General features: G+C 42.9%; 1 protein-coding gene across 1 annotated transcript in view; it reads left to right on the forward strand.

Annotated features, from left to right (window-relative positions):
* Nucleotides 1-27,153, forward strand: part of LOC124613831 (muscle M-line assembly protein unc-89-like) — a 261,356-nt gene that overhangs the window by 206,923 nt on the left and 27,280 nt on the right. Inside the window, exons 12-15 of the mRNA XM_047142554.1 lie at nucleotides 3,652-3,927; nucleotides 11,578-11,821; nucleotides 20,676-20,804; nucleotides 20,847-21,066. Coding sequence (XP_046998510.1) covers nucleotides 3,652-3,927; nucleotides 11,578-11,821; nucleotides 20,676-20,804; nucleotides 20,847-21,066 — 869 coding nt within the window. The remainder of the gene's footprint in view (nucleotides 1-3,651; nucleotides 3,928-11,577; nucleotides 11,822-20,675; nucleotides 20,805-20,846; nucleotides 21,067-27,153) is intronic.

A 27,153-nucleotide genomic window follows, 5' to 3' on the forward strand; every position in this document is an offset into this window, starting at 1 on the left:
ATCACAAAGTCCTAACCAAATATATATATATATATATATATATATATATATATATATATGAGTGCTTCAGAAGTGATATATGCGTGCTTCAGAAGTGATGGTCATAACTGACACATGGGAAGTACAGCCCAAAAGTAGCTAAAAAGCTCCAATAAACATGGGTCCACAAATCAACTGTTCTCGAGATACAGCACATTTTCGGTTGCGGTTCATCATTGTCTAGCAACACATGGCCTCTATAAACGTCAAAGCAGGTGTTCGAAATGTTGTCCATACGTCTGAACGCAACATTGAACTCGTCGCTGAAATAAATTCCGAATCCTCTCATCCAATCCTGGGGAACTCCGTAATTTCTGGAAGGCTGCTTTAATCCGCTATCGTAATTCCTCAGGAGAGTTGACCTTGGTAACGTAGACTAGCCGTTTGACATGACCCCGCACACAGAAACCCATGAGATTTAAATCCGGAACCCTTGGAGGCCATGGCACAGGCCCTCCTCTACCTATGCACTGTTAACCATACGTCCGAGTTAAAAGCCGGCGCTCTCGGAAATGAAAATGTGTTGTGGCCCCGTCATGCGTGAACCACATGTTCAGGCGTTGGTTAAGTGAGACATCATGCACATCTGGGAGTACAGTCCACAGAAACCGCATCTACTGGTGTCCGGTTAGTATCTGTGGCAGAAAGTGTGGTCCATCTATGCGGTCTCCGAGCAGTCCTGCCCAGACGTTCAACACATAACGTTGCTGGTGTCGTGATACATGTGTTGTATTAGGACTAACATCGGCCTACTCTGACAGTCATGGTAGTTAAAAATACCGTCACGAGTAAATCCAGCCTCATCCATGAACAGAATACTGCTTACAAAAAGGGCATTCAGCTTACACTGTTGTTGCACCCATTGGCAGAAATTCTCCCTAGGAGGGAATTCCGCATTGTTGAGGACTTGCACTCGCTGGAGGTGATACGGATAGAGTACTTGCCGATTCAAGATCCGCCACACACTGCTATGACTCAGGACTCGAACTTGGGTAGCAATCGTTATTGTTGAAGCACTCGGACGTTCGTGTATAATGAGTAACACCCTTTCCTCAACATCGGATGTTATAGATTTGGGTCGCCCTTCTCGTACATAGTGTGCGAAACTCCCGGTTTCTCTAAGGCGCTGATGTAACTGGCCAAATGTACGCCTGTCGGGCTGACTGCGGAGAGGAAAAGCCTCTTAATACAATATACAATTGTGCAGCCTCAAGGGCACTGCCATTCGCTTTGTCTTATATGAAGTTCGTGTCAGCGTACTCTTCATTGGTGTAGCCTCCTGTTCATGGTACCTTCACGTTCGCAACTGTTTGTAAGGCCCAACGGCACTGTGCACGGAGGGGGAAAGGCAATTAGTTGTGCATGCATAAACAAGCAGATAGTTATTCCCAAACTTGAGATATCAACGTAAATACCGCGGTATCCAGAGGACTTTACATTTGATTCCCAACTCGAATTAATGCGATAACATTTCAACGGTTGATTTGCGGACCCTCGTTTATTGGAGATTTTTAGCCACTTTTGGGCCATTCTGCACAATAACAATACTGTTCAAACAGTATCCGCGTAGCGTGTAAATAGTTCAGTTTAATGGATTGCAAGAAACAACGAGCTTATAGTGAATACTAATTTTCATTCGGATTATTTGAAATGAGAGATGGTTATCTAATGACCTAAATGCACCAGTCAAGACTTGAAATACAATAGCGAGAGAAAGTGTCTGTAGTGTCAGTTATACAACATATGATGCACTTTACGAAGTATAGTGGTGACGTAAGTTCTTGTCAGTTCTGTAAGACGTGATTTCGAATATGTGTGAATCAAAGTGATGGAGAGCTGGGGAATGCAAATGGGCATTCTCTGATGCGAAATGTAAATATCCATCATACAATATAGACATTGTATTTCATCTCTTTGTACGATCGTAGTATCGGTAGTCGTTGAGTTATACCACCAATAAAACGCATTTCTTTCAGAAATAGGAATTCCGTTTCGGTGATATAAAAGTATTGTAGTGATCTGAGAAGTAGATGTTGCATTCTGTTAGTTGCGCTGAATATTCCACAACAGTTTGTAGTAATCGAAGAAGATGTAGTTTATAATATAACGTCACCTTACTAACATAAAACACATCACTTCTACACCGCCAGCAAAGAAAACTTAAAGAAAGATGCAATTTTCAGACTACTAATGACGTTATTACTTAAGAAGATCAAATGAAAACTCGTATAGTGGGCCATAACACACTTCAATAATTGAATAGCTTGTATTGTACATGAATTAATTAGGTAATTATAATTCACCAGTTGGTTTTCTGTAGATTCATCAATACGAGAAGTTGTCATAAAGCTTTTTAAGTACGCCTCGACAGTATAAAGTTCGAAAGTAATTGTTTGTTTGTGTGCAGTTATCTATGCGCGTCATGGTACGCCTTGAACTCCGCACGTCACAGTATACAGGCACGCCGCTAGATGTGTCAAAAGTAAATGGCGCAACCGATCTCCACGTTACTAATAGGGTCCACTATTTTGTTTCGGCTGCTCTGTCGGGGTACACTCGGTACTGTGACGTAGGAGGTGCAGTGTGTTCCAAGACTGCAAATATGTACGTGCAAAGACACAAAAAAATCGTCTTTCTTTTACGATTTCCGTCGTTCCTTAGTTGCTTGAAAATTCATGGTGTTAAATTCCGTCTTTGCAACTAAATAAAAGGCAGTTTTTTTTGCGATGCGTGTTTCGCATCTTTTATTTGTGAAGCATCTTCAGTGGCCTGTAATACTTTTTTTTTCTGTGTACAGTAAGTACGTTATATAGTAGTTACAATTATTTTCGTATGTTACGTCATCTCTAGTTATTGCCTTGTGTTTCAGGTTATAAACAACTTTTGCAAAACATTTTGTGTGAGATTAAATTGTCATTTGGTGTTAATTACGAATTCCGATGTTGTTAATCCATGTGTGTCGTCGTCGAGATGTATTTGCTCGGGCTGCGTACTCCAACTGGCCAATTTTTGCCATTTTCTTCGACCACTTTTATTTGAACACGTCACTTATACGTTTCACCGTGTATTGAATGTGTGCGTTTGCAGCGTGTAGTGTTGCCACATGTCGCTGTGTGTTTGTCCTTAGTCTTTTATTTGTGTCGTGACGTGTACGCGCAATCCGAATAAATATTGTACATCTGCAGGACGACACACATGTATTAATAACATCGAAAATCGTAACACTAAGCGATAATTTAACCGCAGGAAACTTGAGCTTCTAGGGTTGTTTCTAACCCAAAAAACAAGATTACAGGCCACTGGAGATGTTTCACAAGTAAAAGAAACGAGACGCTTATGGCAAAAAACTTGCGTGATATTTAGTTGCAAAGATGGAACTGAACGCCATGAAGATGGAAAAAAAAGAAAAGAAAAAAAAGAGTAATTTTGTTATTTTTATTTTGGAGGTGACAGTTTAACCTTATGAGTACCGCTAAATGTTCATCTGTGGTGCCGCTTCCAAAGTGGCCTATTTTATGCTGAAGCACGCATTATTTGCTGTCTGAGTCCGGGGAAGTCAGCTCCAGACTGCAGGACACGCCACGGTGATGTTCGTGTGTACTGTGTGCGCAGAGCGCGTGATGAAGGCGGAGGCGCCGGCTATGGCTGTGGCGGCGGGGGCGGCGGCGGGGGCGGCGCACCCGCTGGCGCGCAACACGTCGCTGTCGACCATCCAGGAGGAGCGCACGTCGCAGCTGTGCGACGTGCTCAGCGAGCGGCCCGACCTCAGCTTCTCGTTCGACGGCCGCGAGGTGTCCGTCTCGCTGTACGAGACGCCGGACCTCACGGAGGAGCAGGCGCTCGCCGTCGTCGAGATGTACGCCGAGCAGCTGTCCGAGCACGTCTCCGGTGCGTACCGCCCGCCTCCACCTCTGCCTGTCTGTACCCGCTCACCTCCCTGCGTCCCCTCCCACCAATCTTCAGCACAGCGGCAAACACACACAGCTAGCAGTGGCCTTCTGCCACCATTTCATTCATAGTTTATTTTAAGTCTGCTAAGAAATCCACAACACAGTTTTGTCCAACTTAAAAGGTCCCTGTATTTGCGTGGCAAAGTACATTACTCACCATACAACGAGACGACACGCCAGTCGCATTTTTGTAACCTTTTATATACAGGGTGAGTCACCTAACATTACCGCTGGATATATTTCGCAAACCACATCAAATACTGACGAATCGATTGCACAGACAGAACGTGAGGAGAGGGGCTAGTGTAATTGTTTAATACAAACCATAAAAAAATGCACTGAAGTATGTTTTTTCACACAAACCTACGTTTTCTTAAATGGAACCCCGTTAGTTTTGTTAGCACATCTGAACATATAAACAAATACGTAATCAGTGCCGTTTGTTGCATTGTAAAATGTTAACTACATCCGGAGATATTGTAACCTAAAGTTGACGCTTGAGTACCACTCTTCCGCTGTTCGATCGTGTGTATCGGAGAGCACCGAATTACGTAGGGATCCAAAGGGAACGGTGATGGACCTTAGGTACAGAAGAGACTGGAACAGCACATTACGTCCACATGCTAACACCTTTTTATTGGTCTTTTTCACTGACGCACATGTACATTACCATGAGGGGTGAGGTACACGTACACACGTGGTTTCCGTTTTCAATTACGGAGTGGAATAGAGTGTGTCCCGACATGTCAGGCCAATAGGTGTTCTATGTGGTGGCCATCATTTGCTGCACACAATTGCAATCTCTGGCGTAATGAATGTCGTACACGCCGCAGTACATCTGGTGTAATGTCGCCGCAGGCTGCCACAATACGTTGTTTCATGTCCTCTGGGGTTGTAGGCACATCTCGGTACTCTTGCTCCTTTAACGTACCCCACAGAAAGAAGTCCAGAGGTGTAAGATCAGGACAACGGGCTGGCCAATTTATGCGTCCTCCACGGCCTATGAAACGCGCGTCGAACATCCTGTCAAGGGTCAGCCTAGTGTTAATTGCGGAATGTGCAGATGCACCATCATGCTGATACCACATACGTCGACGCGTTTCCAGTGGGACATTTTCGAGCAACGTTGGCAGATCATTCTGTAGAAACGTGATGTATGTTGCAGCTGTTTGGGCCCCTGCAAAGAAGTGTTTGTTACTACACGCAACTGAACGTCGGAGGTTTCAAGCGTCAACTTTAGGTTACAATATCTCCGGATGTAATTAACATTTTACAATGCAACAAACGGCACTGATTACGTATTTGTTTATATGTTCAGATGTGCTAACAAAACTAACGGGGTTCCATTTAAAAAAAACGTAGGTTTGTGTTAAAAAACTTACTTCCGTGCATTTTTTTATGGTTTGTATTAACCAATTACACTAGCCCCTCTCCTCACGTTCGGTCTGTGGAATCGGTTCGTCAGTATTTGATGTGGTTTACGAAATATATCCAGCGGTAACGTTAGGTGACTCACCCTGTATATGTAGCTGAAGTTCAGAATTCAAATATCAATAACCCATAGCAGTTTGATGAAATTCTCGAAAAAATCGACTTTAAAATTTTATAAGCGAACTTAATAGCCTAAAGAAGCGTTGGAGGACCCTGCCCATAATGCCTCAAACGTTCTCAGTTAGGGAGAGATCCGGTAACCTTGCTGACCAAGTTAAGGTTTGGCAAGGACGAAGACAAGTAGTAGAAACCCTCTCCTCGTGCAGATTGGCATTATACAGGGTGGTCCATTGATCGTGACCGGGCCAAATATCTCACGAAATAAGCGTCAGATCAAATCTTAAACGGCCACCGTGGCTGTGTGGTAGAGTGTTCGCCAGCTATGTGGGTAGAATAGTTAGAGTTCACAGCTGACGCAGAATTTTAAACAAAGCTGCAAGTTCAACGAGAATTTCTGTGAAACCTAAGATACATACACCTGGCAAAAACCAATGTGGTAGCATTCGAGAGTGGTAATCGCTGTTTTGGTTCTCATTTCATTCATTATATTTTCGTTTTTCTTTCGCTCAGTTCAAATATCTACGTAATTTAAATATAAAATTCATCAGCTATATGCTAATTAACACGTATTTCTCATTTTCACGAGAAATGCGCGGCTTCTAATTATATATCACAAACAGAAAAAATCGTTTCCATTCCAATTTTAAATTCTAAATGAGCGACCTTTTATAAAAAGTTGTTAATAAACGTATGAATAAAAAACATTACATATCAATTTCATCTTGATATATTTTATACTTCACGAAAACGCTCCTAGAACATGCACCTTTTATTTAAAAACTTGCCGCTGCTAGGATGCGAACACACGCCATACACGTGGCATGCAAGCACTCTACCACAAAACCCATTCAAGAAAATCGAATTCTACCTTACGGTGTCACAGACGCTCGAAAGACTTCGAAGTCGATTTTCTCGAGAATTTTTGAGAGGTGGCTTTAACGTCGTCGAGTTCTAGATATCATGAACTATAAATATAAAAAAAAAAATACTAAAATCCGATTGCCGTGTCGTCTCCGTGTTAGAAACAATGAACGAGGGAGCTGCCTTTCTCAGGAAAACACCTTTAATAAAGCAAACTACTTTTATTGTTACATAGAAATTAGTGTATAACATCATATTTCTCATTTTCACTTGACAGAGAATCATAGTTCCTACATGTAATGCTTATGTATAGTAAGGCAAACTGCGCTGTTAACTTTTGATGATGCACAGATCAATCAATTTTTATTTGTTCATTAACGAATTTTCTCTCATTCATTTTAGATGAAACTTGTAAGTCATCACCTAGGAATCTCTCTTCGCCTCTTTCCAATCAACAACCTCGAAAACATTTAACAGTCCTAAATTTGTAATTAGCTTCGCTGGTTTTGTGAGGGCGGTGTGGTGACCACACGCCCCTACTATTCGCATCCTCAGCTGAGGGTGACACGGCGGTCGGATGGTCAAGCTGGGCCACTTGTGGCCTGAAGACGGAGTGCTTTGCCCTGGTGTTCCTAAGACATTCCCGTATTTAATATTGGCAAATACAAAGCAGATCAAACACAAATGCATAACACAGAAACAACGATAGTAATAGTTTGTTACAACTGTCCTAATAATGGTAACATATTTCACATTCCTGTTCCTTAGAAAACAATTAGTACGTGTCACCATAGTCGCAAGTCTCGTACCACCACCTACAATCTCGTTTCCAATCGTTCAGGACTGAAACGTCGTCTGCTTGTTCTAATTTGTCCAGTTCTTAAAGCTAGATATAGTGGGAACCGCTAAAGTTCGGTGGCAGGAGAAGCAGGACTTCTGGTCAGGTAAATGAAGGGTTATAGATACAAAATCAAATAGGTGTAATGCAGGAGTAGCTTTAATAATGAATGACAAAATAGGAACACGAGTAAGCAACTATGAACACCATAGTGAACGCATTATTGTAGCCAAGGTAGACACGAATCACACACCCACCACAGTGGTACAAATTTAAATGCCAACTAGCTCCGCAGATGAGCAGGAGATTGAGGAAATGTATGATGAGATAAAAGAAGTTATTCAGATAGTTAAGGAAGACGAAAATTTAATAGTCATGGGGTATTGGTATTCGATAGTAGGAAAACGAAGCGAGAGAGAAGTAGTAAGTGAATATGGACTGAGGAAAGGGAACGAAAGAGAAAGCCGCTTCGTAGAATTTTTCACAGAGGATAATTTCATCATAGCTAACACTGATTTTAAGAATGATGAAAGAGGTTGTATACGTGAAAGAGGCCTGGAGACACTGATAGGTTTCAGATTGATTTTATAATGCTAAGACAGATTTTTGGGAACCAAGTTTTGAATTGTAAGACATTTCCTGAGGTAGATGTGGATTCTGACCACATTTTATTGGTTATGAACTGCAGATAAAAACTGAAGAAACTGAGTAAAGGCAGAAATTTAAGGAGATGGGACCTGTGTAAACTGACAGAACCAGAGGTTGTAAAAAGTTTCATCGGGAGCATAAGGGAACGACTGACAGTAACTGGGGAAAGAAGTACATTAGAAGAATGGGTTGCTTTGAGAGGCGAAATAGTGAAGGCACCATATGACCAAGTAGGTAAAAATACGAGGGCTGGTAGAAATTCATGGGTAAAACAAGAGATATTGAATTTAATCGATGAAAGGAGAGAATACAAGAATACAATGAATGAGGCAGTCGAAATGGAACACAAACGTCTAAAAACTGAGATCGACAGGAAGTGCAAAATGGCTAAGCAGGAATGGCTAGAGGACATATGCAAGGATGCAGAAGCATATATCACTAGGGGGTAAGGTAGATACCGCCTACAGGAAAATTAAACGGGTCTTTGGGGAAAAGAGAAGCAGCTGTATGAATATGAAGGGCTCAGATGGAAAAACAGTCCAAAGAAGAGATAGCAGAAAGGTGAAAGGAGGATATAGAGGGTTTATAAAACGGTGTTGCATTTGAGGGCAGTATTATGGAAATGGAAGAGGACGTGGATGGGGATGAAATGAGAGATATGATACTGCGTGAAGAATTTTGCAGAGCATTGAAAGACCTAAGTCGAAATAAGGCCCTGGTAGCAGGCAACATTCCGTTAGAGCTACTAATAGCCTTGGGAGACCCGGCCATGACAAAACTCTCCCACATGGTGAGCAATATGTATGAGACAGGCGAAATACTCTAAGACTTGAAAAAGAATATAGCAATTCCAATTTCAAAGAAAGAAAGTGCTGACAGGTATGAAAATTACCGAACTATCAATTTAATAAGTCACGGTTGCGAAATACAGTACTAACACGAATCCTTTATAGAAGAATGGAAAAACTGATAGAAGCCGACATCGGGGAAGATCAGTTTAGGTTCTGGAGAAATGTGGGAACCCGTGAGGCAGTACTGACCGTACGACTTCTCATAAAATGTAGGTTAAGGAAAGATACACCTACGGTTATAGCATTGGTAGAGTTGGAGAAAGCTTTTGACAATGCTGACTGGAATACTTTCTTTCAAATTCTAAAGGTGGCACGGGTAAAATACAGGGAACGAAAGGTATTAACAATTTGTACAGAAACCAGATGGCATAAGAGTCGAGGAGCACGGAAGGAAAGCAGTGGTTGATAAGGGAGTGAGACAGGGTTGTAGACTATCCCCAATGTTATTCAATCTGTATGTTGAGCAAGCAGTAAAGGAAACAAAAGAAGAATTTGAAGTAGGAATTAAAATTCATGGAAAAGAAATAAAAACTTCGAGGTTTGCCGATGACATTGTAATTCTGTAAGAGACAGCAAAGGACTTGGACGAACAGTTGAATGGAATGGACAGTGTCTTGAAATGAGGATATAAGATGAACATCAACAAAAGCAAAATGAGGATAATGGAATGTAGTCAAATTAAATCGGGTGATGCTGCAGGACTTAAATTAGGAAATGAGACGCTTAAAGTAGTAAATGAGTTTTGCTATTTGGGGAGCAAAATAACTGATGATGGTCGAAGTAGAGAGGATATAAAATGTAGACCGGCAATGGCAAGGAAAGCATTTCTGAAGGAGAGAAATTTGTTAACATAGAATATACGTTTAAGTGTTAGAAAATCTTTTCTGAAGCTATTTGCATGGAGTGTAGCCATGTATAGAATGAATCATGGGCGATAAATAGTTCACACAAGAAGAGAATAGAAGCTTCCGAAACATGGTGCTACAGAAGAACGCTGAAGATTAGATGAATGGATCACGTGACTAATGAGGAAGTACTGAATGGAACTGGGGAAACAAGAAGTTTGTGGTACAACCTGGCTAGAAGAAGGGCACGGTTGAGAGGACACATTCTGAGGCATCAAGGGATCACCAGTTTATTACTGTAGGGAAGCAAGCGTCGGGGGTAAAAATCGTAGAGGGAGACCATGAGATGAATACAGTATGCAAATTCAGAAGGATGTAGGTTGCAGTAGGTACCGCGAGATGAAGAAGCTTGCACAGGATAGAGCAGCATGGAGAGCTGCATCAAACCAGTCTTTCGAATGAATACCTCAACATTTCTTGACTGATCTTCAGTAGTGATTTACCACTGTAGAAAGTTCATCAACCCGAATACTCTTTATATTATTTCAATTTATGTTTGTAATAAATTATGTATATATATAAAACTGCTTCTTATGCTGAAATTACACTTTACACAATGGACAATGAAAAGCACAATAAATAATTAAACTACACAATACTACAGGTTAATGGACCTTTTCTCTGACATACTATTAAACTGAGTATTTTTCATTTATGCTGTGTAGACACATGTTTTCTTTTTTTTTTGCATTGTAAACTAAACTCAAGGCAGTGGATAGTATTATACACAATAACTACATTATTACAGTATATATGTATATATAATGTAATATAATATAATATAATACACACATCAGAAAAAGTTTTGCATCAGCTCGGTTCGGAGAGTCAACTACCTGTCTTCTTTCACGAAGGGTGTGATCTTAACGAAAGTATTTCATATAGAAGACACTTACATATATATATATAAGTCACTTCTATATGAAATACTTTCATTAAGATCACACCATTCGTGAAGGAGGACAGGTGGTTGACTGAGTGACGAATGTAACTTTAATTAAAATTTTTGTAACAGCTTTTTTTATAAACATTTAGAGCTCCTGAAGTCCAGTACACTTTTGATTCTCTGGCACACCTGAATAATCATTTGTCGCATCGTATCTCGAGCCTCATCGAAAAAGTGGACAGTAAGATTGTCAGTAACTGAACTACAGGAAGTAAATTACATGATAACAGTGCCACATTTAACGCAGGAAAACCGCGAAATATTGGTGCAGGGGCCACAAAAATATTGGCTAGAGAATGTCTGCATGCGTAACTTATACATACTCCACAAGGTATTATCAAGGCTTAGCAGTGTGTACTTCGCACTAATCATATTGACTTCCTGTTGTATTCCATCGTTTGCCTACGCGCCTCTGCACGCGTTCTAAACGGTTTTAACTTATCCTCAATATCCCTGCGTAAGATACACAAATATATCCATTTAAGGTCCTCCAGAATCTCCGTTACACTTTTCTACAAACTATACCGACATTTTACGCTCCTAACAGCACATCTGCGCATTCATTCGTTGTCTGCCGCCACGCCAACTTGATAATCATCCCAGATGCGGGAGCAGTATTCTGGGACTGGTCGCAGTAGCGGCTTGTAAGGGGTTTCGTTCACAGTTAGAGTGCACTTTTCCAAATGAATCATAATCGTAGGTACTCATTTACGCGCGAGATTTAGTTTGAAGTGAGGGATGCATGACTTACGTTCTTAGAATAGAGTCTTAAAATGTGGTGTAGGTATTCTGCGCTTCCATAGCCCCCCAGTAATTATCTTGGGACTAGACTGATTGTCGTTGACACTTAGGAAACATAATGTTCTGGAAAATCGTTCTGTGAATCCTTTTGCAAGTCAGAATCATCCGACCTTTCCTCGCGGAACAAATGACGATTGACTTCTCTTGCTACTGTAATCACTGAGGTGAGGTGCGGCGGTTTCTGCAGAGCACAACGTCGTGGACCTGCCACCGATGCGGTTCACGAAGGAGTCGTCGCAGTCTGGCAACCTGCTGATGGAGGCGGTGGTGATCGACGTGTCGGGGGAGTACTTCACGACGGCCGACGAGGACCTGCGCACGGACGCCGACCTCGAGGAGCTGTCCATCACCGACGACAACGGCCAGCAGCCGCAGCTGCCCCGGGACGACGACACGGCCGCCGAGGCGTCGCCGCCCGTCAGACCTCCCAGGTGGGGTGCCCGCGGCCGCTCGCTCAGGCCCTCCAAAGCCCCACAGTGGAGGGGAGCCTGCAGCGGTGTGGGGCGAGTCAAACTGTGCGAAGGCCTGCAAAATACTGGGTGGTTATAATTAAACTTTCCCTGTTTAACACTTTATAACACGGTAATCGTTGTACGAGTACCAATCTTGGTACCATTAATATCAAGGTCATGGGGAAGAGAAATAATGCACAATCAGTTCAATTGAAACATTTTTAATGTGCTGCTACGGTACTTCATACCACTACATACCGCAACCATTACTGCTACAAAAGGAGCTCAATATCGCGCCCATCAGCGTCTGAAGAGTCTGAAAGCGCAGGATTGCATTCTGGACAGCACTACGAAGCATGTCCGTAGGTATGCTGACTGCCTCTCTTCATATACTGCGCTTCATATCAGCACATATGTGAATGTTCCCTTGGTAAATCCTGTCCTTCACGTACATCTACATCTACATCTACATCTACATGATTACTCTGCAATTCACATTTAGGTGCTTGGCAGAGGGTTCATCGAACCACAATCATACTATCACCCTACCATTCCACTCCCGAACAGCGCGTGGGAAAAACGAACACCTAAACCTTTCTGTTAGAGCTCTGATTTCTCTTATTTTATTTTGATGATCATTCCTACCTATGTAGGCTGGGCTCAACAAAATATTTTCGCATTCGGAAGAGAAAGTTGGTGACTGAAATTTCGTAAATAGATCTCGCCGCGACGAAAAACGTCTTTGCTTTAATGACTTCCATCCCAACTCGCTTATCATATCTGCCACACTCTCTCCCCTATTACGCGATAACACGAAACGAGCTGATGTGGTCTTTCCAACTGAAGTTGGTCGTAATTTTTACACCCAGGTACTTAGTTGAATTGACAGCCTTGAGAATTGTACTATTTATCGAGTAATCGAATTCCAACGGATTTCTTTTGGAACTCATGTGGATCACCTCACACTTATCGTTATTTAGCGTCAACTGCCACCTGCCACACCATACAGCAATCTTTTCTAAATCGCTTTGCAACTCATACTGGTCTTCGGATGACCTTACTAGACGGTAGACGATTGCGGCCATTACTTCGTGCGGATAAAGAGCTAGCTGCGTTGCACAAGAACGATGTTTCCTGAAACCATGCTGATTACAAAACAATAGATCGTTCCCCTCGAGGTGATTCATAATGTTTGAATAGAGTATATGCTCCAAAACCCTACTGTAAACCGACGTCAATGATATAGGTCTGTAGTTCGATGGATTACTCCTACTACTCTTCTGAAACACTGGTGCGACCTGCGCAATTTTCCAATCTGTAGGTACAGATCTATCGGTGAGCGAGCGGTTGTATATGATTGCTAAGTAGGGAGCTATTGTATCAGCGTAATCTGAAAGGAACCTAATCGGTATACAATCTGGACCTGAAGACTTGCCCGTATCAAGCGATTTGAGTTGCTTCGCAACCCCTAAGGTAACTACTTCTAAGAAACTCATGCTAGCAGCTGTTCGTGTTTCAAATTCTGGAATATTCCATTCGTCTTCCCTGGTGAAGGAATTTCGGAAAACTGCGTTCAATAACTCCGCTTTAGCGGCACAATCGTCGGTAACAGTACCATCGGCACTGCGCAGCGAAGGTATTGACTGCGTCTTGCCGCTTGTGTACTTTACATACGACCAGAATTTCCCAACCGGAAATCACAGGCAGTGAGATCAAGCGATCGAGCCAGCCAGCATTTGGAAACGATTGGGTGATAATTCGATCGTTTCCAAATGCATTTCGGGGAAGTAGGTGAACTTCACGAACGATGTGGTGTGGGGCCCCTTCTTGCACGAAAACTGTTGAGTTCAGTGCGTCTCTCTCCTGTAGGATGGGTATGACACGCTGGCGAAGCATATCGCAGTAAGGCTGGACAGTTACACAAGATGTCTTTGGTCCTTCAGCGCCAACCTGTTCAAAAAAGAGTGGGTCAATGATGAACGTGGCCGTGAAGCCACGTTCACCACACAAAGGAACTTTATGCACAGTGACTGGAGGTGAAGATCCGCACACTCAGCAATTCTGTGTGTTAACCTCACCCGTCAGAGAAAAATAAGCTTTGTCTGTCCATAGGATGGTCCTGGGCTAGCCCTCGCGAATTTCAGTCCTTGCGAGAATGTGGAGAGCGAAATTAAAACATCGTTGTACGTCCTGTGGTGCAAGCTGTTGTGCGATATGGATCTTGTACGGATACCATTTGCCGGCCGCGGTGGCTATAGTCTGGCATAGCAACAGCTGTTCGTCAACCAACTGTGGTACAACCGGTCTCCGGCCTCTTCCCGGAGCGACGCCCAGTCCTCCAGTTGATTCCAACTTGTTCATCATACTCCGCAGAGCAGGTGAAGAAAGAGGACTCTTCGATAATCCTTTCAGCCGGCGATATGCTCGAATTGCAGCTGCAGCATTACTGTTGTTTTTATAACTGAGCTTAACCAGTAACGCCCTGCTCCTTTTGTCCAAGCTCCTGTTGACACGTCGACAAGTGCACTGCGGCCAGCCAGGTGTGTGAGACTGTGAATCACGAAGGCTGATCACGGCACCTGGTGGCCATAGTTGGAACTGCACGGTGTCGCCCTTACGCATGGAAATCATGCACCCCATACTCTGGACATTAATTCTACCAATTTTGGTACTCGTACGGTAATCACTTTCCGTGTTATAGCGTGTTAAACAGGGAAAGTTTAATTATAACCACCCGCTTCATTGAAACACGACTGCTGCTTATCATCACACACTGATACTTCTGGGAGTTACTTCTAAATTTTATTTATGGATTCTTCCGTTACTTCTTGGTAGAACAATTTCACACTTAAAGTTGAATAACAAATACACTGTTTTTGTTCTGCTGATTTTTGTTTATTTCGAATTAATTTTCGCCTTATTAGGCCATCTTCAGGAAACAACTGAATAGCGTGTGGAAAGGACGCTGGTTCTTAGGTGTTACATAGAGTGTTGTTTATCAAACTTGCTTCTTAATGCTGAAATTACACTTTCCGCAATGGACAATGTAAAGCACAATAAATAATTAAACTACGCAACACTACAGGTTAAGGGACCTTTTTTCTGAGCTACTGTTAAACCGAGTACTTTTTATTTATGCTGTGTAGACACATGTCTTTTTTTTTACATTGTTAACTAAACTCAAGGCAACGGAAAGTATTATACGCTTAACTACATTATTACAGGATATATCGTATACATATATAATATAACGTAGGATATATCGAATAGCAGCCCCGAATTTGTGAAGGCATTTGCGTTAGTGAACAGCTGACTATTGTTGTTGCTTGGTCTGATGAGGTGACGGTTACACGGTATGGAACCATCAGTCACCATAGCCGTGTGTACTGCGCAGGAGACAATCCCCATGTTACGGGAGAACGAGCTTTTAACCTTCCTGTGTTATCAGTGTGATGTGGTATGTCTGTCAGAGGACTTGTAGGGCCATTCCTTTTTTAAGGCATCATGACAGGTGGAAATAATCTTACCACGTTGCAGGGACGAACTTTACCAGGTGTTCACAAACTGTACTAGCGGAAACATTTGAGAGGTGGATAGGCTCAGGAAGAAGTGTTTAATTTGCACCCATACCTCCCAATCTAACGCTATTATCTTTCTTCCTGTGGGAAACTGTGAAGGACACAAAGCCGCGTGCACTGGATGACGTTACAGGGACGATTCTGGCTATCTTTGAATCCGTTTGAATGGCAGTCATAACACATGTGTGTCGATCGGATCCGGAGCGTTGCGGACGCTGTATTGCTAAGGATAGAGGAAATTTTGATCATCGTCAGCAGGTAAACATAACAAGTAATGTTGTGACCATGTACGTGACTTCAAAATTCAAATTTTTATTAATATTTTTGTTCGATTTATTAAAGTTCGAACAGTGTAAACCACTCTGTGAGGCACCCTATATACATTAGGAGGAAAACAGCTGCTTTCAAAAAGAAGCCACTGCTCCACCTGTTACATCACGCAACTACTTCTTTTCTCTAATAATGCAAGTAAGCTTATGAAGTCCATCATCAGCCGTCTACATAACGCAAAAATATCTGTTTAGTACAAACATTACAGATATGCAGAATTTGCATTCTTGAGTCCAAATATTTTTTCTGATAAAGTGGGGTACCCTTTCACTGTTTGAATATCTGGGGTTTCAATTTTCTGCCTATGGTCGACCACCTACCTGCTACAGGCATTTGGATCAATATATAGCTCTCAATTCTGAACCTCAGGTAGGGACGTGGTCTACATGGAAAGCATTTTGTACGTCTAGTACTGTCGTTGTGAATTCGTCGATTCATCAGAAATATTCACCATGAATAGCATCAGGGGGTAAATGTATTGGCATGTAAGTGTAAGAATATCTATGTTCCTAAAGCGACTTCTGAAAGACATTCCATTATACCTCCGCCTCAACAGCAGATATCTACTACGAAGTTGCTCTCTAATCATAATAAAAAATAAGAGGATCAAAAATAATAAAAGCAGTGATGATGTATGGTTAAAAAAACAAACAAAAAATTGTTCGTTGCTTACACAGATATGTTTGGTTCGCCTGCCGTTCTTACCTCAAGGTTCAACAGCCATTTGCAATGTATTTGGGACGAGTGTAAAGATAGAGGTAGACAGGTTGTAACTTAAACAACATTTCAATAGTCATTTTAACTGTACTGTCTAAACATTGAAACTTAGTTGTTTTAACCATCTCACCTTACTCTTGTATTTGTACACTAATGAGCCAAAACATTATGACCATATGCTTAATGGATTGTCTGTCCGTCTTTGGAACGAAATACATCACTGATTCAGCGTAACAGGGAGCCGCAGATTTGTTGGTATGGTTGTGGTGATATGTGGGGTTAAATATCTACGGACCGGTCATATAATTCGCGTAAATAACCGGCAGCTTATTTGCGTACGCGGTGATGGCCCCAGATAGCGACCCAGATTGGTTCGATAGGCGAATTTAGCAGCCGAGGCATCAACGTGAGTTCATTATAATGCTCCTCAAACCACTGCAGTACTGTTCTGGCTCGGAGACACAGACAATTGTACTGCTGAAATATGACATCGCCTTCCGGGAAGACATCAAGCATGAAGGGATCCCTGTGGTTTGCAGCTGTCAGCGTGTCTTCGATTACCACCACAGGTCCCGTGCAAGCGCTGGAAAGAAACTCGTTCGCAGGCTCTGCGTAATAGTATTCTGCCGTTTGCCAAAGTCGCTTACCTCAATGGATTTCCCATTTGTATCTCGCATCTACCCTACGATGATCCCGCATCCGTGTCTGCTCCACTTACGTAGTATTATTATTGCGTCACGTGCTCGCAGCACCAGCAGGCGGCATCCAACGCCGACCGCTGTGGCCGAGCGGTACTAGGCGCTTCAGTCTGAAACCGCGCTGCTGCTACAGTCGCAAGTTCGAATCCTGCCTCGGGCATGGATGTGTGTGACGTCCTTAGGTTAGTTAGGTTTAAGTAGTTCTAAGTCTAGGGGACTGATGACCTCAGATGTTAAGTCCCATAGTGCTCAGAGCCATTTGAACCATTTGAAGGCATCCAACGTCGTGGCGAGCAGCTGTCATAATATTCTGGCTTATTAGTGTAGGTTGTGGCACAGATGACAGACGCACATGTTTAACTTGACGATGATTTATATGAGAATATTTTAACGATCTGAAGATGGCGATGAGCCTTAACCGGTCATAAAGTGTTTGTTGGCTCTAAGCACTATGGGACTTAACAGCTGTGGTCATCAGTCACCTAGAACTTAGAACTACTTAAACCTAACTAACCTAAGGACATCACACACATCCATGCCCGAGGCAGGATTCGAACCTGCGGCCGTAGCAGTCGCGTCATAAAGTGTAAAGAAATCTATGTGATGAAGACAGACTTGTGAAAATAAAAATGCTACAGACGACAGATGTTGTCGTAAGTTCTTACGTTATCTATTATTATAAGATAAAAATAATTCGTTAACTTTTCAGACGGAAAAGGGATTTTTTGGGGCTACTTCTTTGTCCTGTTAGTCGGCACAGTGGGAAGGCCTTTAATTAGAGGCTGATCTCTTATTAATTTATTTGTCGTGGATTGGAACAAAGCATTAACATATTATAGTGTATGTCAGTGCTTTTTTAGAAAAATGAATGTATTTTTACTTGTTTAGCAAATAATGTAGTTAGTGATGAGTATGTACATATTCGAAAATAAGAATTAGGATGTATTTCGTTTACTTAAGTCGCAAAAAGAAGACTAATGTACTTGCATGGTATTTCAATTTGCGACAAGTTATAAAGTTTCGATCATTATGTCTCTATGAATTTCTTGTTGGTCAGAATTATACTGTGGACTGTACAATTATTGAACTACGTGAAATAAAATCGTCATAACTTCTGAACAGTTTGCGTTAGGACTGCACGGTTGGCCAAGGGGCATGATGGGAATCAGTATGCGCATGCTTAGTATGGTTTAACGACGAAGTCCACTTTCATTTGGAAGGTTTGTTAAGAAGCAAAAGTTGCGCATTTTGGGGGCTGAGAATCCGCATTTCGATATCGAGGCCGCGGGAGGCGCGGTAGCCGCGCGGTCTTAGACGCCTTGTCATGGTCCGTGCGGCTCCCGCCGTCGGAGGTTCGAGTCCTCCCTGGGGAGGGTGTGGGGTGTGTGTGTTGTCCATAGCTTAAGTTAGATAAAGTAGCGTGTAGGCTTAGGGACCGATGACCTAAGTAGTTTGGTCCCATAAGACCTTAGTACAAATTTCCAAATTTTTTCGAGATCGAGAAGTCTCTTCACCATCAGCGGGTGACTCTGTCGTGCGCAATGTCCAGTCACGGAATAATCGGTGCGGTATTTCTTGATGGGACGGTGACTACCGAACGGTACGTGAAGGTTTTGGAAGATGATTTCATCCCCATTATCAAATTCACCCAGATTTCGACAAGATGTGGTACATGCAAGACGGAGCTCGACCTCATGGAAGCAGGAAAGTGTCTGATGTCCTGGAGGAACACTTTGGGGACCGTATTCTGGTTCTAGGGTATCCAGAGGCTATTGGCATCGGCCTCGATTGGCCACCATATTCTCCGGGTCTGAACACATGCGACTCTTTTCTGTGGTAGTATATTAAAGAAAAGGTGTACTGTAATAATCCCAAAGCCGTTGGTGACCTGCAAACAGCCATTCAAGAGGTCATCGACAGCATCGATGTTCCAACACTTCAGCGAGAGATGCAGAATTTCGCTATTCGTCTGCGCCACATCATCACCAATGATGACAGGCATATCGAACATGTCATAACCTAAATCTGAATATCTGAAGTGACGTTTATATGTTGAATACAGTGTATGAACGCCGTAGTTTGTAGCTAATTTACGTTGTTTTTTTAATACAGTTCAATAATTGTCACCGTGCGTGTTCAAAAGAACTTGAAAGTTAGGGTACTAGGAACAGCAGGTACAATGTAGCAGTAAGTACCAGCAACACGATTGCTAGAGGCGGCACGTATCCTCCAGACATTCGGGGAGGGGGGAGGCGGGGGGAGGGGGGGGGGATGGTGTGGACTAATCTGTTGCCGATGTACTTATAACAAAAGACCGACCAATATATCTTCTTTCCTGAATAGAAAGTCTGAGTTATGAACAAGAGATGAATGTTACTGTGACATCCTTTGCAATCATTCTCACAACGGAACCTCCCATCGCACCCCCCTCAGATTTAGTTATAAGTTGGCACAGTGGATAGGCCTTGATAAACTGAACACAGATCAATTGAGAAAACAGGAATAGGTTGTGTCGAACTGTGAAAAAATAAGCAAAATATACAAACCGAGTAGTCCATGGGCCACATAGGCAACATCATGCACAATGTGAGCTCAGGAGCGCCGTGATCCCGTGGTAGTGTGAGCAGCTGCAGAACGAGAGGTCCTTGGTACAAGTCTTCCCTGGAGTGAAAACTTTACTTTATTTATTTTTGCATAGTTATTATCTGTCCGTTCGTTCATTGACGTCTCTGTTCACTGTAATAAGTTTAGTGTCTGTGCTTTGCGACCGCATCGCCAAACCGTGCGATTAGTAGACGAAAGGACGTGCCTCTCCAATGGGAACCGAAAACATTTGATCGCAAGGTCATAGGTCAACCGATTCCTCCACAGGAAAACACATCTGATATATTCTATACGACACTGGTGACGGCATGTGCACCACATGACAGGAATATGTTGTCGACGCACCTAACTTGTACACTTGGCGATTCTTCTACCTCGCCCGATTTAGGTTTTCTTGTGGATGTGATAATCACTCCCAAAAAAGTGATGAAAACATAAGAGTTTGTCACATAAACTGAAAATAAAAATTTTCACTCAATGGAAGATATGAACCAAGGACCTTTCGTTCCGCTGCTGCTCACATTACCACGGGACCATGGCGCTCCTGCAATCCTGTTGTCCTTGATGTTGCATATGTTCCCATGAACTACTCAGTTTGTATATTTTGCTTATTTTTTCACAGTTCGACACAACTTATTCCTGTTTTCTCAATTGATCTGTGTTCAGTTTTTCAAGGTCTATCCACTGTGCCAACTTATAACTAAATCTGAGGGGGGATGCGATGGGGAGGTTCCCTTGTCAGTTCTTTTCAGTAGCTGGTCATTTACCTCGCTCTTGTCATGATCACCATGTTTTTCTATGGAATTGTACTGTTATGTGTGGGATTTTGAGTTTATAATGTGTGTTGTCACGAAATTTTCCACAACGTGTGGCGCCACTCAGAGCGACCTGTGTGTCGGCCGGCAGGGCGAACAAGCAGCAGTCGAGCGCCGACAACACGTTCCACAGCCTGTCGGACGACACCCGCTACGACTCGCCCGCGAGCGGCGGCGTCTCGCCCCCGGCGGCAGCCGCGGGGAAGCCGGCGGTGGACGTGGCCGCGGCGGCGGTTGCGGCGGCTGCTGGGGAGGCGGGGGCGGCGGAGGCGGAGGCGGCGCCGGCCACGCCCACCGAGGAGCGCGCCACCCAGGCGGGCGTGGTGCGGCCCAAGCGGCGCTCCGTCGAGAGCGGCCAGGGCGAGTCCTTCGAGAACCTGTCGTCCGCCAGCGAGGCGTCCGTGGCGCGGCCCGGACAGATCCTGCGCAAGGGCACGCTGCGCAAGCGCAGCCGCTCCACCGACACCGCCGCCTCCGCCGAGGTGCGCGCCACAAGTCACCCCTGGTCTTTAACAGAAAGACAAAAAGAATGCACACAGACATACACACACATTCGTCCCATAACCTATATTTAACAGTACCTTCATTGGCGCTAAACTAGGTATTGTGTTATGGGCCAGTTTCGTAGATGTAACATACCACCAGCTACATTCGAGCCGGCCGTGGTGGCCGAGCGGCTCTAGGCGCTTCAGTCCGGAACCACGTGGCTGCTACGGCCGCACGTTCGAATCCTGCCTCGGGCATGGATGTGTGAGATGTCCTTAGGTTAGTTAGGTTTAAGTAGTTCTAAGTCTAGGGAACTGATGACCTCACATGTTAAATCCCATAGTGCTTAGAGCCATTTGAAGCTACATTGGACCGAGACATAATTAGTGATACACTAAGAAAAAGAAGTGTAGCAGGTCAATAAAAGGGATTACTAATTAATAAATATAGGTTGGAAAATGCGGAGGAGAGTGAAAGAAAAGTGCAATAGAAAAGTCACTGCCCTGTTGGACAATATCGAGACTATTCAGATATCCAGAAGATAAAGCAGAGCTTATGATAATTGTAAATATACTACACTCTACCAGAATACAACTTTCAGTTTGTGATTCACTAGAGGAGAAATCCAGCTCCGTCAAAGCATTTATTTATAGCGGAGCGTTCACGTCCCATCCACGTAGCGTCTGCCCTTGTGCTTAATGTTTGTGGCGTCGTATCTCTAGCACTAACTGCCCTACAATGATATAATTTTGTAGGTAAATTCAGAGGCATATGTGGACACTGTGTACAAAATGTGTTGCGAATGAAGTTTGAAGCAGGGAAGCAATAAATTTAAACGTCATGCACATGGGGCACTTTCTCACGTACCTCACAGTTCATGACGCCGTAACTCCTGAACACTGTCTCGTACAACGACATAATTTTGCACTTGCATTCAGTGCTACATGTGCCGGCTATCTGTAAAATTTGTCGACAATACAGTTAGTAGTAAATAAGTAATAAATGTCGGGCCTCATGCGGTACTTTTACTGGAAGAACAGCGGAAAAGTAGTAAACGATGAACATTTCCCCTTTCATCATCTTGTAAGGGTTTTCAGCAAGAAAAAGTTTATTAAAGGTTTAAAATTATCTGTAAAGTTAGATGCAAGTCGCTAAGTCCCTCATTGTCAACTACTGCATTAATAAAGTATGGGAATAACAAGCATCGTGGGTTACGCTTCTTTTTCACCCGCACCCCTTTGATAAGTAGGTGGTTGTTACCCCAACAGCGACTAACACACACACACACGCACACACACACACACACACACACACACACACACACACACACACACGCACACGCACACACACACACACACACACACACACACACACACACACACACACACACACACACACACATCCATTTTTATAATACATGTGGATACGTGTCAGACTGTGGAGGTATGTAGATTACCAATATGGCTGTCCAGTGACCTCTGAATATAGCATATGGAACAGAAGAAAAGAAGATTGAGGCTTAACATCGCAGCGACAATGTGGTAACTAAGACATATGGCTCCAGTACGCTTTCGTACTATTCAACAATACATCAAAAACTCCGGACATGTCATATACTGTACCACAGTGAAATGGTAACAGTCTTTGTATGATGAGTCACCAAAAGTACTGAAGGACCAGTGACTGAGAAAAAGCACTGCGTGAAAGTCACGTTGTTGGTTTGGTCTCATGCATCTTAGTTGGACATAAGATGCACTGACATTATCAGTCAGATACTGAAGACATGTATTAAACATTGATTTACGGCTAGCTCAGGTCGTCTGGAGGTTTCACATTGAACAATGCTCATTTATGTTACAGTGGAAAAGGCGTATACGGACTAGTCGCTTGAGGACATTCTTTTTCAACTGTGAAACAAATGAAAAATGTTGGTGTATTCCTACTACACATGAGACAGAATCTTGTGCACCCTCTGTAGGATGTTTACAGACCTGGGAAATCAAGATAGAATGTATCACTACTGAACATATCTAAGAAATCCTGCTCTTTTATAGAATGGTAATGATTGCCTCTAGTACAGACGAACTTCAACATCACGGAGAACTTAATAGAGAATTCTTGAAATCAGGTCCGAAATCAAGTGTAATAAGTCTAAAATAATGTATTATTAACATATTGTACTATCAACATATCAAAAGTAAACTTTTACAAGCTAACAAATGAACGAGATGAGTTTTTGTATTTAGAGCAGTTGAAGACAGCGAATGGTTGCACAGTGAAAGAAATAAGCGGAAGAGTAAAAATGGATTGGAATGTTTCGAATGTACTGAGTAGGATACTGAAAACTAGATTTCCACTGTGTTTGAAAGAGCGTTAACAGTTTTGACGTTTGGCAATTAGACAGGGACGTTTACTGCAGGAAGTATTAAGAAACTGAAGGTGCTTTTAGTGACAGTTGGATAAATACGTGGTGGGTATTACTACCAGAGAAAGGGAAATAGAGAAATTGCTGAGGGACAGTCTGTATATATGTATATATAGCTGAAGACTGTTACTTGGAAACGTGTGAAAGTGGCTTTTATCCAGCAGTAGGCACTGAATGGCTGAAGAAGATGATGGTATTGATGACAATAAATCTAGAAGAACGGTAGGCATTACCTCTTGGATAGCTGGCAAAACATTTTAAAGTCGTATACAGTATTAACCGAATTACAATACTCTGTTGTTCGTTTTGAGTCTGCCTACTCTGACTGCAAAGACAGGTCATATACAAGGACAGAGTTAACGAAAGAGAAGGAACTTACACATGGTTAGAAGCAATTAGTTTGTAAATGGTAATTACAACATTTCAAGGGAATCTGTTGATATACAGAAAGAAAAAGTGGACGAAGAACTAAACCCTGTGGTATTCCAAAAGAGGTCACTGTTCCATGACTGTTCTCTGTTACAATGGTAGAGCTTACTTATCTGTAACGCACATAGGTGTGAAGTTTCATCAGTACACTACCTGGAAGAATTAGGCGTTTTATTTATGATTTTCTAAGTCGTTAATGACGTCACTAGGGTCAACAGCGCTGTCATCAAACTCGTTTCCAAGTAGGTCATTTGCGACTCAGTTTAACCCAATTTAAATATATTTTGAGTCATTAGTATTCTAACGGCCTTGATTAAGTTCGGCATGCATTTCCTTCCTGTATGAACGTCTCCATTGGAGGGTAGAAGTTGCACTCAATATCCTCAATTACTTGTTGGAAGTTTCCAGTCTGTCTTTCCCTACAGTTTTTACCCTCTATAGCCTCCTCAGATAGCATGGATTTTATTCTTTGCTGTGTTAACACATGTCTTTTCAAAAATGGTTCAAATGGCTCTGAGCACTATGGGACTCAACTTCTGAGGTCATCAGTCCCCTAGAACTTAGAACTACTTAAACCTAACTAACCTAAGGGCATCACACACATCCATGCCCGAGGCAGGATTCGAACCTACGACCGTAGCGGTCGCGTGGTTTCAGACTGTAGCGCTTAGAATCTCTTGGCCACAGCGGCCGGCAGTATCTTTTCATTGTGTCCTTTTCTCTTGCCGATTCTGCAGAGAACCTCCTCATTCCTTATTAGTCCACATAATTCTCAGCGTCCGTCTATGGTACCACCTGTTGGATTCTCTTCTTTTTCGGTTTTACTACAGTTCATACAATGCTGTGCTCCAAATGTACATTCTCAAAAATGACTTCCTCAAATTGAGGGCGAAGTGTCATACTGACAGCATTCTTTTGAACAGGAATGTCTTCTGTATCTGTCCTGATGCGCTTTTTTTGTCCTCTTTGATTCGCCAGTCAAGTGTTATCTACCATTCAAGCAAGCAGAATTGCTTCACTTCGTTTACTTCGTGGTTCTCAATTTTGATGTTAAATATTTCGCTAATCTCATTTCTGGCACTCCTCATCACTTGTTTCTTCGTACTGTTTTACTCTCAATCCATAGTGTGTGCCCATTAGATTATTGATTCGAGTCAGCTCTTCCTGTAATTCTTCCTCGTTTTGACCGAAATGTCACCTTCCAATCTTATCATTTATATTCAGTCACCATGAGTTTTATACCTACTTTGAACCTTGCGTTTATCCCCGTCATTGCTTCTTTGTTAAGTGGAGTGAACCGTAGGGTTGACAGACTATATACGAGGGTCACTCCAAAAGAAATGCACACTATTTTTTAAAAAATCCATCTTTTATTCTACATGTTTGAAAGTTTTAGAGTGTGTTGATACATCCTTTAGGAACAATATTTTCATTTCTCCACATAATTTCCATCCCTCTCAACTGCCTTACGCCATCTTGGAATCAGCGCCTGTATACCCGGACGGTAAAATTCTGGACCAACCTGTTGGCGCCACTGTTTGGCAGCGTGCACAAGGGAGTCAGCATCTTCTTTCAGTGTCCCAAAGAGATGATAGTCACATGGAGCCAGGTCAGCACTGTAAGGCGGGTGTTTCAGTGTTGTCCATCCGAGTTTTTTGTCGCTTCCACTGTTTTTTGACTGACATGTGGCCATGCATTGTCGTGCAGCAGCAAAACGTCGTGCTTTTGTCGATGTGGTCGAACACGACTCAGTCGAGCTTGAAGTTTCTTCAGTGTCGTCACAGAATTTATGGTAGTTCCACTTGGCATGATGTCCACAAGCAAGAGTCCTTCGGAATCGAAAAACACCGTAGCCATATCTTTTTCAGCAGAAGGTGTGGTTTTGACTTTTTTTTTTTTTTTCTTGGGTGAATTTGCATTATACCACTCCATTGATTGCCTCTTCGTCTCTGGTGAAAAATGATGGAGCCATGTTTCATCACCTGTCACAATTCTTCCAAGAAATTCATCTCCACCCTTCTTGTACTGTTCCAAAAGTTCACTGTTTTCTTGTTTCTTTGTGAGCCACTGTCAGCATCCTGGGAACCCACCTGGCACAAACCTTTTTTAACGTCAACACTTTAAGTATTCTGAAAACACTTCTTTCCCCTATCACAACGTAGCGTGACAATTCGTTCACTGTGATGCGTCTGTCAGCAGTCACCAATTTGTTAACTCTCTGCTCATTGTCTGGAGTGTGTGCAGTACAAGGCCTGCCGCTGCGAGGAGAATCCTCAATATTGCCGAGCCCTCTTTCATCACGTAACCTGCTTGCCCACCGACTAACTGTACTGCGATCGACAGCAGCATCTCCACACACCTTTTTCAACCTCTTGTGGATGTTTCCCACTGTCTCGTTTTCGCAGCATAGGAATTCTATGACAGCACGTTGCTTCTGACGAACGTCAAGTGTAACAGCCATCTTGAAGACATGCTGTGAGGGCGCCACTCACGGGAACAGGTTGAAATAAGTTTGAAACAAGTGGGAAGGATCTACATCTACATCTACATGTACATCTACATCCATACCCCGCAAGCCACCTGACGGTGTGTGGCGGAGGGTACCTTGAGTACCTCTATCGGTTCTCCCTTCTATTCCAGTCTCGCATGTTCGTGGAAAGAAGTATTGTCGGTATGGCTCTGTGTGGGCTCTGATCTCTCTGATTTTATCCTCATGGTCTCTTCGCGAGATATACGTAGGAGCAATATACTGCTTGACTCCTCGGTGAAGGTATGTTCTCGAAACTTCAACAAAATGGCTCTGAGCACTATGGGACTTAACTACTGAGGTCATCAGTCCCCTAGAACTTAGAACTACTTAAACCTAACTAACCTAAGGGGAAATACGGAAGCGTCCGATCCCACCCGTCTGCTTTGACCCATGACGTCACAAATATGGCGGAAACAAAAACAAACACACACACTTTCCACAAGAAGCCTAATGACACTAACGGGACAAGCGCGGGAAATGGGGTGTTTTGGGTGGGGGGCAAACTAAATATAAACAAATTTAGGCGCCTTGCGTAGCTACAACGTGTAAGTGAAGACAGCCATGTATGAATACCCACCCACCTCCCCAGGGGTCGTAACCCTTGCAACCCATAGAAGATAAAGATGCTTCAGTAGCTGATTAGTGTTTTTTGTCTTTTAAAAAAAAAATCTCACGGGATAGAACGAACAGATCAGAAAG

Source organism: Schistocerca americana, chromosome 4 (genome assembly GCF_021461395.2).
Source record: "Schistocerca americana isolate TAMUIC-IGC-003095 chromosome 4, iqSchAmer2.1, whole genome shotgun sequence".
Lineage (NCBI taxonomy): Eukaryota > Metazoa > Arthropoda > Insecta > Orthoptera > Acrididae > Schistocerca > Schistocerca americana.